The sequence below is a fragment of the Aquarana catesbeiana genome, linkage group LG05 (genome assembly GCF_042186555.1).
Source record: "Aquarana catesbeiana isolate 2022-GZ linkage group LG05, ASM4218655v1, whole genome shotgun sequence".
NCBI lineage: Eukaryota > Metazoa > Chordata > Amphibia > Anura > Ranidae > Aquarana > Aquarana catesbeiana.
Window position 1 is genome coordinate 552,027,079 of NC_133328.1, and position 15,979 is coordinate 552,043,057.

General features: G+C 46.6%; 1 protein-coding gene across 1 annotated transcript in view; it reads left to right on the forward strand.

Annotated features, from left to right (window-relative positions):
• LOC141145299 (E3 ubiquitin-protein ligase RNF31-like) overlaps positions 1 to 15,979 on the forward strand; it is a 79,895-nt gene that overhangs the window by 41,391 nt on the left and 22,525 nt on the right. Inside the window, exons 10-11 of the mRNA XM_073631871.1 lie at positions 4,532 to 4,650; positions 14,516 to 14,629. Coding sequence (XP_073487972.1) covers positions 4,532 to 4,650; positions 14,516 to 14,629 — 233 coding nt within the window. The remainder of the gene's footprint in view (positions 1 to 4,531; positions 4,651 to 14,515; positions 14,630 to 15,979) is intronic.

The following is a 15,979-nucleotide window of genomic DNA, read 5'->3' on the forward strand; positions in this document are numbered from 1 at the left end:
TTTAGTAGGTGAATTGCCATGTAGTACAAAGTACATGTAGGAAATCTTCATGGAAATACTGGAAAATGTGTGCAGATAAGTAAAAGGAAATGTAAAAGGCTTTTAAATGAAGCCCTTTGCCCTGTTTTTTTATGATTACTGTGCTTATTTGCACACATTTCATACGGAATTTTGCCTGCATTTTCTAATTCAGTGTAAACATTCCTGTTGTACTTTGCATGCCAGCTAAAATGATCAACCCTGTAATAGAAAAAACATGTAGGCTGTAGAGGGAGGTGGCGCAGGCGGCAGACACCCCAAAGGGAAGGCACAGCGTGCATACAGTGGTTGAAATTGCAGGGGTTGTATTGTCAAAATTTTCCAACATACAATAACAGAATTTATGCAGCGACTTAGAACTGTCAGCGGCACTCACAGAGGTTATGCAGTACTTGCAGGGAGCGATGAACAGAGACCTGCAGCACCTGGCACAGTGGGCAGCTGGAAGGCAGATGCAGCAGAGCTCTGATGACAGACCCTATGCTGTCCCTCTTCCTCTGGAACTCCTCCCTAACCTAGCCACATGAAAAAATCTGCGCCAACAGCAGTGAGACAGTGCTTTATATAATCACTGCCCTCACTAAAGATGGTTGCAGGGGTCACCCAGGTGGCAGCGTATTCCTCCTTTCTTTCTTCTTCCTCCCCTCTCTCGGCAGGATGGCCACCTGTGCAGTGAGGTCACCTGCTTACAAAGAGGCTGGAGGTGTATTGTCCAGACATCAGTGTAATGGTTTACCAAAGGATGTGTGATGTAGGGCAAAGCAACGGGTTCACTTTAACCCCCCTTCCCCAGCAGCACATATTCACCTTTTCTTTGCTCCCTTGGTGCTCTCATTGGCTACCAAGAGCAGGAGAAGTCACTTTGTGTTAGCTATGAGTCAAGATGTAGCTTACACAGAGCTATAGGCTTTATCCATGTAGCAGCACTGGTGATTGGCCCTGGAAGCTGGAAATCACTGAAGTAGATACCACTTCTCTAGTAATCTCCACTTGCTTCCAGGTCCCATTCTGAACAGCCAGCCTGATGCATTCTGAACACAGGAGGTCAGCCATTCAAAGGCCCCATTAAGAGAATGCTTTGCATTGGACAAGGTGGAGTGGGAGGGCAGTGACATCTCACTTTCCACCTCATCCAGAGAATGCTTTGCATTCATTTAGAAAATGCAAAGTGCATTACCATATATCGTGGCAAAAAGTGGTAAAAAAAAAAATTAAAAGGAGATCAACACTTACACTATATGATGTTTCTTATTTTTTAAATTGCCTTGTTTGGTCTCCTCCAGCCAGTCCCCAAACCACTGGCCCCCTGGCCTATTTGCGGGTACCCCCCTGACTAAGGAGATATTCGTGCGTGCGTGGTTTCAGCCATTGCTCTGTGTGTCCATAGACACACACAGTGCCCAGCAAGCCACACCTCTTTTTCCTCTTTCCTCCTTTCAACAGTTTGATTGATGGTGGCAGGAGTCTATCACTCTGCTTTACTTGGTATCAGGGACGTGCAGGGGCTCTTGCCACCTATGGTTCCGGACATACAGGGCCCCTTGCACAGTCTGTCAGAAGCTACATACAGAGCAGCCAGTTTAAATACAAGCTGGCACACTGTTTGCAGCAGACTGAGAGGATGAGCTCACAGTGCCTCTTCTCACTTCTTGTCAGAGGCACTGAGCTCAATAGATGGCTTGGAGCCTTGGACCAATGGTAAAGTACGATTGATCCAAGCTGTCCAATAGAAATGCTGCAGTGGAGGCTCTCCTCACACTGCAGTTTCATAGAAGGGGGAATGTGTCTAAAAGACAAATGCTCCTTTCCAGCCCAGCCCTCTTAACTACAAGAAAAAAACATGTGTTTACAGGTATAAGGTTTACCCATTAACCCATATTTTTCTCACACAGTTAAGAGGGAGAATAAGGATCTGCTCCTGCTGAAAAGGTACTGTTTTAATCAAACTAAATAATATATTATTATGCTATGTGTTATAACATAATAATTTATTATTTATCTATTTACTATGAAATTACTGGTTTGAGGTTATGACTTCAAACTTCAGTAATTTGTCTGTGACCCTATGTTCACACCTATGCGTTTTTAGTGAGTTTTGCAGTTTGCAGAAAGCACTACAGTCCATTTAACATGGTTTCCTATGGTACTAGTTCACATCTATGCGTTTTGCGATTGGTGCGTTTTTGGAAAAGGTCGGGGACTTTTTTCACTGCGATTTGCGGCTAATAGACTTCAATGGAGCTGCAGGAGAAACGCAAGTAGTGCATTTATTATGTGTTTTGCATTTCTTATTTTACTACTGTATATAGCTGGTTGCTAAGCAGGGGGCCAGATAGCCGGCCGTCGTGTCCTTAGCAACCGATGAGTCATCAGCTGTCAGCGGGGTTTCCCGCTGAAAGCTGAATTTAAAAAAAAAAATTTGCCGGCAAAAAAATTCACGAAAAAAAAAACGCTGTGGGTTTCCCCCCCAGGTACATACCAGGCCCTTGGGGTCTAGTATGGATTCAGAGGGAACCCCCACACCCAAAAAAAAAAAAAACGTTGCAGGGTTCCCCCCCAGGGTCCATACCAGGCCCTTATCTGAGCATGGGAAAAGGGAGGGGACAAGCGAGCAGCCCCCCCTCCTGAACCATACCAGGCCGCATGCCCTCAACACGGGGGGAGGTGGGTGCTTTGGGGCCAAAGCACCCCGCCCCCATGTTGATGAGGACAAGGGCCTCTTCCCGACAACACTTGCCCGGTGGTTGTCGGGGTCTGTGGGCGGGAGGCTTATCAGAATCTGAAATCCCCCTTTAACAAGGGAACCCCCAGATCCCGGCCCCCCCACCCTATGTGAATGGGTATTGGGTACATCATACCCCTACCCATTCACTGAAAAAGCAGTGAAAAGTAAAAAAAAAAAAAAAAGAGCCAGTTTTTGACAATTCCTTTATTAGTAAAATAGCTCTGAGCCACCATCTCCCCCCGGTGTCGTCACTCCCGGTGCTCTCGTCTTCTTCCGCCACCATTTTCTCCCCAACTTGTCATCTCCCAGTGTCATCTTCTTCCTTACAGCCTTCTTCTTCTTCCGCCTCTTGTCGCCTTCTTCTTCTTCCTTGCGTCGCCGTCTTCTTCATCTTCTTCCTCCTCGCGGCTGCTGGTTACCCGCTAAGAAACAAACGGAAAAAAAAGCTGGTGTTGTCGCAAAGCTGTCTTCCTCCGTTATGTTCTCTTGTGACGTCACATGTCACATGTCACAAAAGGCTGGCTCTCCAGGTGACGTCATTGGATGGCCATGCCCCATGCCTAAATATAAGGTGCTGGACAGCGGGGAACATAACAACGGAGGAAGACAGCTTTGCAACAACACCAGCTTTTTTTTTTGTTTGTTTCTTATCGGGTAACTGGCAGCAGCGAGGAGGAAGAAAAAGAAGATGGCAACGCAAGGAAGAAGAAGACAGCGACGCAAGGAGGAAGAAGAAGAAGGTGGCAAGGAAGAAGACGACACCGGGAGATGACAGCTCGGGGTGAAAACGGTGGCGGAAGAAGACGAGGGCACCGGGAGCGACGACACCAGGAGAGACGGCGGCTCAGAGCTATTTTACTAATAAAGAAATTGTCAAAAACTGGCTCTTGTTTTTTTTTACTTTTCACTGTATTTTTGGTGAATGGGTAGGGGTACGATGTACCCGATACCCATTCACATAGAGTGGGGGGCTGGGATCTGGGGTCCCCTTGTTAAAATGGATGTTTGCGGCGTATGTAACTTGTGTATCTGGCTCTGATACTAGCCAGTGCCTCACCAGCCACTGACCTCACCGCACGTCCCAGCTTGGTACTCCAAAGATGGGAGAAGTGGTGCAGACTGTCTTGGGGATAGGTAAGTGTTTGGGTATTGGGAGTCATAGAAGGGTACTGGGGCATTATTCACCAATGGAGAGAGAATGTCTATCATTTAGTACCACTTTAATGTAGAGACTCCAACTCCAACTTTATGGAGTCTGTCACTATACAACCTTCATGCTATATACATATGCACAGTTCTTGATCTGCATATACAGTGACCAGTACTAAAGCCATTGGATGAGCATGATAGCCAGGAAGGGTAATGGTATCCTACATAATTTCTTAAAATACAGGCCGCCTTCATCAGTTTATTACTGTACATCATAAATAGCTTGATATGGGAGAAAACTATAAGGTTCTTCCATATATGATGCAGCATGAGAATTATGGGAGTCTCTGTGTAACTTCATGTATGACGTCACTCCAAAAAAGGATACTCATTTATAGAATACTAAAGATTTACTGAAAGTTATACAATGTATTCACACCACACATATATCTAGCATGAGAAGAAGTGAATGTTTTAATAAACAACCTGTGTGTTTCTTCAAAATTATTTATTGCTTTGCACTGCAGAAAAAATACATATGCATGTAAAAAGCATACTGTATCGTGTGATCACAAGATATCTCAGTTTTTTGTTTTTTTTTCCTTTAATGCTGTACAGAATGTCCTTCCTGTAAGTCCCAGTTTGAATTATGGAAAGGAGGATGTCTACACTTCAAATGCACGCAGTGTCAGTGTGAATTCTGTGGTGCGTGCAAACAACTATTTCATCAGGGACAGGTAAGAATAATCATTCTTTCTCTGCTGGCACAGTAATGCCCCGTACACACGGTCAGATTTTCCGACGGAAAATGTGTGATAGGACCTTGTTGTCGGAAATTCCGACCGTGTGTAGACTCCATCACACATTTTCCATAGGATTTTCCGACACACAAAGTTTGAGAGCAGGCTATAAAATTTTCCGACAACAAAATCCGTTGTCGGAAATTCCGATCGTGTGTACACAAATCCGACGGACAAAGTGCCACGCATGCTCAGAATAAATTAAGAGACGAAAGCTATTGGCCACTGCCCCGTTTATAGTCCCGACGTACGTGTTTTACGTCACCGCGTTTAGAACGATTGGATTTTCCGACAACTTTGTGTGACCGTGTCTATGCAAGACAAGTTTGAGCCAACATCCGTCGGAAAAAATCCTAGGATTTTGTTGTCAGAATGTCGGAACAAAGTCCGACCATGTGTACGGGGCATAAAGGCTTCATTTACACTTGCAGTTGGGGACAGTAAATACGTGGTTGAGGGGCATTTTTGCTCCCTCATAAGCAGCGGACAGGGGTGTAAATATACTGCAGCTGCGATGCTTAGCATTGAGGTGCAGCAAAATGTATCCCCACTGTCGTGCTTGGCTAAACCCGACCCATTCAGCCGCAATGCATGTAGTTGCGGGGCAGTGATGAGGGTATTTATGTTTAAAAAAAGTGATAAGCAGGAGACATAATGCCTCCTCACTCTCTGTCAAATGCCATCTGAAGATCAATCCATGGTTTGTGGCTTGATATTGATATACTTTAATCCGTGAAATGAAGAAGAGACACAGGAAATCTGCTTGGGATTGCTGTTTTTCATCCTGTCATTGCTGTAAATGATCAATACACATAATCCCTTCTGTCAGTGATGATCTGAGAACCTCTTTGTTTAGGGCTTTGTCAACACAGGGCGCACTCAACCAAACGCCTGTGCGGGGCCTTGTTTACCAACACAGGAATGCACAGGTGTTCCATGCATCCCTATGCAGGCAGTCCCATTGATGTCATTCGGGACACAGCGGCTTCAAAGGCACAGCCACAGCTCCCAATATGATATCCGTGTGTCTCCGAACTCACACTGTCTGCCTGCATAGGAATGCAAGGAAACCTGTGCATTCACGTGTAAGCAGGTACTTCCAAAAGGTTCTCTGTGGTAAAAGGTTTTCTCCTGCTATGTTATATACTCTGGGTTTGGTCATTTTAACTGTGTTTATGTGTAAAAGCCCTTTGCTAGAATGTACTGTAGGTGTCCTTGGTTAAGCTAGAGGTTCCTGAGAAGGTAGAGTTAATGTTTCTGGCCAGGTTTTCACGCTATTTTCAAGAAGTTTTACCGCCCCCTACAGGTCATACCATATAAAAAGGACTCATTATTGCCATGAGGGAATCGGGTAGGGTCAGTTAGGGGAAAGGCTGACAAAAATGTAGCCATCATGCTGTCGGTCTGAACTTCCCCTTGGGCAAAGTCCAGTCGGGGTTCCCAGTGGGGTCTGGAGCCTGTTGATTTTTATGGACTTGTGCTACCTTATGCTACCTTATGCTGGGCCCTGCTTATGGATTATTGTTACCTCTTGTGGGTTTGCTGCCAATTATGGACCGTTGCCTTGAAAAGGACTTTGATGGACACTACTGCCTAATTCATAGGGGCATTAGAGAACTTTGTACAGGAAACTGTGTGGAAGATGTCTTTGAGAACTGTTCATTTGTTACCATTAACTACTTTGGTAAAAGATCTTTATGGTTCATCTAATCTGCCTGGTCTGAAGTCTCTAAAAGGGTGCATGTAAGGCGTATCAAAAGAACAGGGCTTACAACAGGGGTCTGAAGAAGTTCAGAGAAGATACAGCACAGAGGTCTAACGAGCAGAGGAGCTGTTCTAAGGAGGATACATTGCTGTTATTGCTGTGGTTATGGTATTTGTGACTATGTGGGAAAAGACTGCGCTAAAATAATAAATGAGTAAAATAAGTGAAAGAAAGCTGCCAACACTCAAACATACAAAGTTCCAAATAGATAGTAAAGTGACAGTGTAGCGCTACTGAGGGATGTGAAATTGGACACAAAATGAAAGCTCCAAACAAACATGGCAGGGGTAACGGATACTCTGGTAGTGTTATGCTTTGCCCCTTCACTAGCGACCCACATACCGGGACTGACCTTGTGGCACAGAGTACCCAGGGACCTAGCTTGGAGTCATGGAGGAAGAAGTAGTGGGGCCCCAGTAGAAAACCAAGCATGGAGTTATGGAGAAGTGTATTTCCTGCATCCATTCTTAATATACGAATTGATCACTGGCAGGGAGGTGACAGGTGACCCTGGCTCAGAAATGCTGCACACCTGGGAGGAGGTAAATTCTAACAGAAGTCCAAAGTGCTTAGTGTTAACAGTATGATACGTATGGCCACAGACTACAAAGTGTTAACCATACAAGTTATCCTGCTCCTCTTTAAGTCTGGAATAACTCCTTAATGTTGAATTTACATGACCGCGGCTTCTGCCTGTGATTCAGGCATTAGCGAGTGCTGTGACACAGTGTCCCCACTAGGGCGCATTAAGCTCTGCCTACAACTGCGGGTAAACATGTCCCTGCACAGACATATAGTACGCACTGGGGGAGATTTACTAAAACTGGTGCACACAGAATCTGGTGTAGCTGTGCATAGTAACCAATCAGCTTCTAGGTCGTATTGTCAAAGCTTAATTGAACAAGCTGAAGTTAGAAGCTAAATAGTTACTATGCACCGTTGTACCAGATTCTGTGTGCACCAGTTTTAGTAGATCTTCCCAACGGTATGAAGGAGGCCTAACTGTAATATGGGAGAGGTATCCCAGGAATGAAGAAAGTCTGGTGTATTAGTGTCATCACATTCCTTACAACCATAACACGATCAAACCATTTTGATCGGTTTGAACCAGAATGGTGATAAAGCAGAGAGGATGTTGGATCAGATCTGCTGTGCACCAGTGACAGCTGGTGCTCAAAATTTTTGGGGGGGTGCAAACAAACTGAAAAAATCTGAAAAATACTTAAAAAAACCCATCATTTGCAGCCTCACTGTGCCTATCAAATTCAGCTTCTTTGCCCATCAAATGCAGTCACTGTGCCATCAATTGCAGCCACTGTGCCCATCAAATGCAGCCATTGTGCCCATCAAATGCAGCCACTGTGCCATCAATTGCAGTCACTGTGCCATCAATTGCAGCCACTGTGCCCAGCAAATGCAGCCACTGTGCCCATCATATGCAGCCTCTGTGCCCATCATATGCAGCCACTGTGTCCATCAAATACGGCCACTGTGCCCATCAAATGCAGCCACTGTGCCCATCATATGCAGCCACTGTGACTATAAAATGCAGCCACTGTGCCCATCATATGCAGCCACTGTGGCCATCAAATACTGCCACGGTGCCCATCAAATACAGCCACTGTGCCCATCAAATGCAGCCACTGTGCCCATCATTTTAGCCACTGTGCCCATCATATGCAGCCACTGTGCCCATCAAATACAGCCACTGTGCCATCAAATGCAGCCACTGTGCCCATCATATGCAGCCACTGTGCCCAGCAAATACAGCCACTGTGCCATCAATTGCAGTCACCGTGCCATCAAATGCAGCCACTGTGCCCATCATATGCAGCCACTGTGACTATAAAATGCAGCCACTGTGCCCATCATATGCAGCCACTGTGGCCATCAAATACTGCCACTGTGCCCATCAAATACAGCCACTGTGCCCATCAAATGCAGCCACTGTGCCCATCATTTTCAGCCACTGTGCCCATCATATGCAGCCACTGTGCCCATCAAATACAGCCACTGTGCCATCAAATGCAGCCACTGTGCCCATCATATGCAGCCACTGTGCCCAGAAAATACAGCCACTTTGCCATCAAATGCAGCCTCTGTGCCCATCATATGCAGCCACTGTGCCCAGCAAATACAGCCACTGTACCCATCATATGCAGCCGCTGTGCCCACCAAATACAGCCACTGTGCCCATCATATGCAGCTACTGTGCCCACCAAATAAAGCCACTGTGCCCATCATGTGCAGCCACTGTGCCCACCAAATACAGCCACTGTGCCCATCATATGCACCCAGCCACTGTGCCCATCATTTGCAGCCTCACTGTGCCTATCAAATTCAGCTTCTTTGCCCATCAAATGCAGTCACTGTGCCATCAATTGCAGCCACTGTGCCCATCAAATGCAGCCATTGTGCCCATCAAATGCAGCCACTGTGCCATCAATTGCAGTCACCGTGCCATCAATTGCAGCCACTGTGCCCAGCAAATGCAGCCACTGTGCCCAGCAAATGCAGCCACTGTGCCCATCATATGCAGCCACTGTGCCCATCATATGCAGCCACTGTGTCCATCAAATACGACCACTGTGCCCATCAAATGCAGCCACTGTGCCCATCATATGCAGCCACTGTGACTATAAAATGCAGCCACTGTGCCCATCATATGCAGCCACTGTGGCCATCAAATACTGCCACTGTGCCCATCAAATACAGCCACTGTGCCCATCAAATGCAGCCACTGTGCCCATCATTTTCAGCCACTGTGCCCATCATATGCAGCCACTGTGCCCATCAAATACAGCCACTGTGCCATCAAATGCAGCCACTGTGCCCATCATATGCAGCCACTGTACCCAGCAAATACAACCACTTTGCCATCAAATGCAGCCACTGTGCCCATCATATGCAGCCACTGTGCCCAGCAAATACAGCCACTGTACCCATCATATGCAGCCACTGTGCCCACCAAATACAGCCACTGTGCCCCTCATATGCAGCTTAATTGAACAAGCTGAAGTTAGAAGCTAAATAGTTACTATGCACCGTTGTACCAGATTCTGTGTGCACCAGTTTTAGTAGATCTTCCCAACTGTATGAAGGAGGCCTAACTGTAATATGGGAGAGGTATCCCAGGAATGCAGAAAGTCTGGTGTATTAGTGTCATCACATTCCTTACAACCATAACACGATCAAACCATTTTGATCGGTTTGAACCAGAATGGTGATAAAGCAGAGAGGATGTTGGATCAGATCTGCTGTGCACCAGTGACAGCTGGTGCTCAAAATTTTTGGGGGGGTGCAAACAAACTGAAAAAATCTGAAAAATACTTAAAAAAAAACATCATTTGCAGCCTCACTGTGCCTATCAAATTCAGCTTCTTTGCCCATCAAATGCAATCACTGTGCCATCAATTGCAGCCACTGTGCCCATCAAATGCAGCCATTGTGCCCATCAAATGGAGCCACTGTGCCATCAATTGCAGTCACCGTGCCATCAATTTCAGCCACTGTGCCCAGCAAATGTAGCCACTGTGCCCATCATATGCAGCCACTGTGCCCATCATATGCAGCCACTGTGTCCATCAAATACGGCCACTGTGCCGATCAAATGTAGCCACTGTGCCCATCATATGCAGCCACTGTGACTATAAAATGCAGCCACTGTGCCCATCATATGCAGCCACTGTGGCCATCAAATACTGCCACTGTGCCCATCAAATACAGCCACTGTGCCCATCAAATGCAGCCACTGTGCCCATCATTTTCAGCCACTGTGCCCATCATATGCAGCCACTGTGCCCATCAAATACAGCCACTGTGCCATCAAATGCAGCCACTGTGCCCATCATATGCAGCCACTGTGCCCAGCAAATACAGCCACTGTGCCATCAATTGCAGTCACCGTGCCATCAAATGCAGCCACTGTGCCCATCATATGCAGCCACTGTGACTATAAAATGCAGCCACTGTGCCCATCATATGCAGCCACTGTGGCCATCAAATACTGCCACTGTGCCCATCAAATACAGCCACTGTGCCCATCAAATGCAGCCACTGTGCCCATCATTTTCATCCACTGTGCCCATCATATGCAGCCACTGTGCCCATCAAATACAGCCACTGTGCCATCAAATGCAGCCACTGTGCCCATCATATGCAGCCACTGTGCCCAGAAAATACAGCCACTTTGCCATCAAATGCAGCCTCTGTGCCCATCATATGCAGCCACTGTGCCCAGCAAATACAGCCACTGTACCCATCATATGCAGGCACTGTGCCCACCAAATACAGCCACTGTGCCCATCATATGCAGCTACTGTGCCCACCAAATAAAGCCACTGTGCCCATCATGTGCAGCCACTGTGCCCACCAAATACAGCCACTGTGCCCATCATATGCACCCAGCCACTGTGCCCATCATTTGCAGCCTCACTGTGTCTATCAAATTCAGCTTCTTTGCCCATCAAATGCAGTCACTGTGCCATCAATTGCAGCCACTGTGCCCATCTAATGCAGCCATTGTGCCCATCAAATACAGCCACTGTGCCATCAATTGCAGTCACTGTGCCATCAATTGCAGCCACTGTGCCCAGCAAATGCAGCCACTGTGCCCATCATATGCAGTCACTGTGCCCATCATATGCAGCCACTGTGTCCATCAAATACGACCACTGTGCCCATCAAATGCAGCCACTGTGCCCATCATATGCAGCCACTGTGACTATAAAATGCAGCCACTGTGCCCATCATATGCAGCCACTGTGGCCATCAAATACTGCCACTGTGCCCATCAAATACAGCCACTGTGCCCATCAAATGCAGCCACTGTGCCCATCATTTTCAGCCACTGTGCCCATCATATGCAGCCACTGTGCCCATCAAATACAGCCACTGTGCCATCAAATGCAGCCACTGTGCCCATCATATGCAGCCACTGTACCCAGCAAATACAACCACTTTGCCATCAAATGCAGCCACTGTGCCCATCATATGCAGCCACTGTGCCCAGCAAATACAGCCACTGTACCCATCATATGCAGCCACTGTGCCCACCAAATACAGCCACTGTGCCCATCATATGCAGCTTAATTGAACAAGCTGAAGTTAGAAGCTAAATAGTTACTATGCACCGTTGTACCAGATTCTGTGTGCACCAGTTTTAGTAGATCTTCCCAACGGTATGAAGGAGGCCTAACTGTAATATGGGAGAGGTATCCCAGGAATGCAGAAAGTGTGGTGTATTAGTGTCATCACATTCCTTACAACCATAACACGATCAAACCATTTTGATCGGTTTGAACCAGAATGGGGTTAAAGCAGAGAGGATGTTGGATCAGATCTGCTGTGCACCAGTGACAGCTGGTGCTCAAAATTTTTGGGGGGGTGCAAACAAACTGAAAAAATCTGAAAAATACTTAAAAAAAAACATAATTTGCAGCCTCACTGTGCCTATCAAATTCAGCTTCTTTGCCCATCAAATGCAGTCACTGTGCCATCAATTGCAGCCACTGTGCCCATCAAATGCAGCCATTGAGCCCATCAAATGCAGCCACTGTGCCATCAATTGCAGTCACCGTGCCATCAATTGCAGCCACTGTGCCCAGCAAATGCAGCCACTGTGCCCATCATATGCAGCCTCTGTGCCCATCATATGCAGCCACTGTGTCCATCAAATACGGCCACTGTGCCTATCAAATTCAGCTTCTTTGCCCATCAAATGCAGTCACTGTGCCATTAACTGCAGCCACCGTGCCCATCAAATGCAGCCATTGTGCCCATCAAATGCAGCCACTGTGCCATCAATTGCAGTCACCGTGCCATCAATTGCAGGCACTGTGCCCAGCAAATGCAGCCACTGTGCCCATCATATGCAGCCGCTGTGCCCATCATATGCAGCCACTGTGTCCATCAAATACGGCCACTGTGCCCATCAAATGCAGCCACTGTGCCCATCATATGCAGCCACTGTGACTATAAAATGTAGCCACTGTGCCACCATATGCAGCCACTGTGGCCATCAAATACTGCCACTGTGCCCATCAAATACAGCCACTGTGCCCATCAAATGCAGCCACTGTGCCCATCATTTTCAGCCACTGTGCCCATCATATGCAGCCACTGTGCCCATCAAATACAGCCACTGTGCCATCAAATGCAGCCACTGTGCCCATCATATGCAGCCACTGTGCCCAGCAAATACAGCCACTGTGCCATCAATTGCAGTCACCGTGCCATCAAATGCAGCCACTGTGCCCATCATATGCAGCCACTGTGACTATAAAATGCAGCCACTGTGCCCATCATATGCAGCCACTGTGGCCATCAAATACTGCCACTGTGCCCATCAAATACAGCCACTGTGCCCATCAAATGCAGCCACTGTGCCCACCATTTTCAGCCACTGTGCCCATCATATGCAGCCACTGTGCCCAGCAAATACAGCCACTGTGCCATCAAATGCAGCCACTGTGCCCATCATATGCAGCCACTGTGCCCAGAAAATACAGCCACTGTACCCATCATATGCAGCCGCTGTGCCCACCAAATACAGCCACTGTGCCCATCATATGCAGCTACTGTGCCCACCAAATAAAGCCACTGTGCCCATCATGTGCAGCCACTGTGCCCACCAAATACAGCCACTGTGCCCATCATATGCACCCAGCCACTGTGCCCATCATTTGCAGCCTCACTGTGCCTATCAAATTCAGCTTCTTTGCCCATCAAATGCAGTCACTGTGCCATCAATTGCAGCCACTGTGCCCATCAAATGCAGCCATTGTGCCCATCAAATGCAGCCACTGTGCCATCAATTGCAGTCACCGTGCCATCAATTGCAGCCACTGTGCCCAGCAAATGCAGCCACTGTGCCCATCATATGCAGCCACTGTGCCCATCATATGCAGCCACTGTGTCCATCAAATACGACCACTGTGCCCATCAAATGCAGCCACTGTGCCCATCATATGCAGCCACTGTGACTATAAAATGCAGCCACTGTGGCCATCAAATACTGCCACTGTGCCCATCAAATACAGCCACTGTGCCCATCAAATGCAGCCACTGTGCCCATTATTTTCAGCCACTGTGCCCATCATATGCAGCCACTGTGCCCATCAAATACAGCCACTGTGCCATCAAATGCAGCCACTGTGCCCATCATATGCAGCCACTGTGCCCAGCAAATACAGCCACTGTACCCATCATATGCAGCCACTGTGCCCACCAAATACAGCCACTGTGCCCATCATATGCAGCTACTGTGCCCACCAAATAAAGCCACTGTGCTCATCATGTGCAGCCACTGTGCCCACCAAATACAGCCACTGTGCCCATCATATGCACCCAGGCGTGTCCCCCGGCTGTCACTTTAACCAACCCCCCCCCGCGGCCGGTCCAGCTGCACTTACTGCTCGTGTGGCGGGGCTCTGCTCCTCTCCTGCAGTGATGCAGTGATGGGGCTCTCCTCCTCTTCTTCTGCAGTGGCAGGAAGCGGCGACTTCTGTGTCCGCTCGGCTCCTCAGGTCTCCTCTTCTGCCAAAGCGTTAGGCATCCAATAGGATCACCTAATGCTTTGGCCAATCGGGAGACAGGTCTCACTGACCTGCCTCCTGATTGGCAGGGAGAAACGTTAATGTGAAAATAGCAAAAATTCATTCGCTATGTCACACAACAGGGTGGGATCGGAACGCAGTGCTCTGCGCCCCGAGCGCACCATAATTTGAAGCCTATTAGAGACTCTGGCTCTAATCACGTGCTTCAAAATACACACCCCCTGCCTATCCCCACCATAGTATTTCATGTGTCCGGCGTCCTGAAAGGGGCCGGGCACATGAATAGGGAGGGAGGCGGAGGTGTCAGGGTGTTGGCGCCTATGTGCCCACAATGCACAGACCGCCACTGCTGTGCACAGATCTGAACAAGCACCATTGAAAATAAAAGATTCTGGCATGTCATGCATTACTATGTGTTATAATGTGTAGGTTTGAATGTGAATGGACTGTAATGGTTTTCCTTGTCACTATTTCTTGCCAGGATTGTGGTTTCTCTGAGGAATGCCAAGGGAAGGGATTACACGCCCATCACACCCGTGACTGTTTCTATTACCTGAGAGACTGGAGCATTGAGAGACTTCAGCAACTTCTGCAGGTGGCTGTGTACCCAGAAATACAACCAATGAGAATTTATATATACATATTTATACATTATTAAAGTACAAATATGCTCAATTTTACAGTTAACATTGAACCAGTATTAAATGTACATAATATAACTGGATACTAACATGTATAGGTAAAGTTGATCCAGGGAATATCCAATTGCCTCTCAGGGGATCAGAAAGGAATTTTTTCCCCTGCTGCAGCAAATTGGATCATGCTTTGCTGGGTTTTTTTTTGCCTTCCTCTGGATCAGCTGTGGGTATAGAATTCTGTATATGGGATTGCATGATTTTTTTCCCCTTTTTATTGGTTGAACTAGATGGACCTGTGTCTTTTTTAAAACAGACTAACTATGTAACTATGTAACCAATCACATCAGTCCCTGCTCATGGGGCAAGTCAAAAGGCGTCATTTGGGGGGTCATACCTCCTTCCTCAGAGCTAAACCAACCTGATGAAATCCCACACTTTAAATGTCCGCACGTCACCAGTAACTCCTCCTTTAATGAGAGTGTGGGCGGAACTCGATTAAGTAGACGATATATTAAAAAAAAAACACTCTGTAAAAGACCCCCAGTGGTCACACAAGAGAACCATACAACAAAGCAACCATCCCCATAATCATATCACCTCCAATATATATATAGATATAATAGCAATAATACTAATGACAATAAATAAATAAAAATCGCAAAACAACAATACAAATATAAATCGGTGTGTGAGAGAGATTTTTATTCTCTAACAATTCCCAAAAGAAAAAATGGGTAAATGGTAAATCTACAGACTGTTTACAATTTATTTTCTGTATCTGTTAATGAATAAGTGTAAAGGATCTTAATAATCAATGTGTAATAATGTTTTATTAATCTGTTTCTCTGTACACCTGCAGTAACACAAAACAAATGTTCATTAGCCTCCTGGCTTATGGCCCATACACACGATCTGAAAATCAGACTAAAAATACCGATTTCAACACGATCGTACGATAATCGGATCGTTAGTACAGAGCTTACAAGAGATGATCACGACAGTTCATCCGATATTATCCGATTGGACGAGCACGAAAATTTTTCTCCTATGATACCAGATCGTACAATTTTCTTTCAATCAGTACAGCTGTTGTCAGAGTATACAATAGAAATACACTACAACACATTACATCACCGATTTTTTTTATTCTGTCGTACGAGAATTTACGTAACTTTAGTAAACTCTCCATTTTTTGATATGCGACTAGCATGCAAAAAAAAAAATGGACGATTTTCAGATCGTATGTACTGGCCATTACTCAGTGCACACAGCTACTCTGGCCTCAATTCTCAGGTGCATGTCTGTCT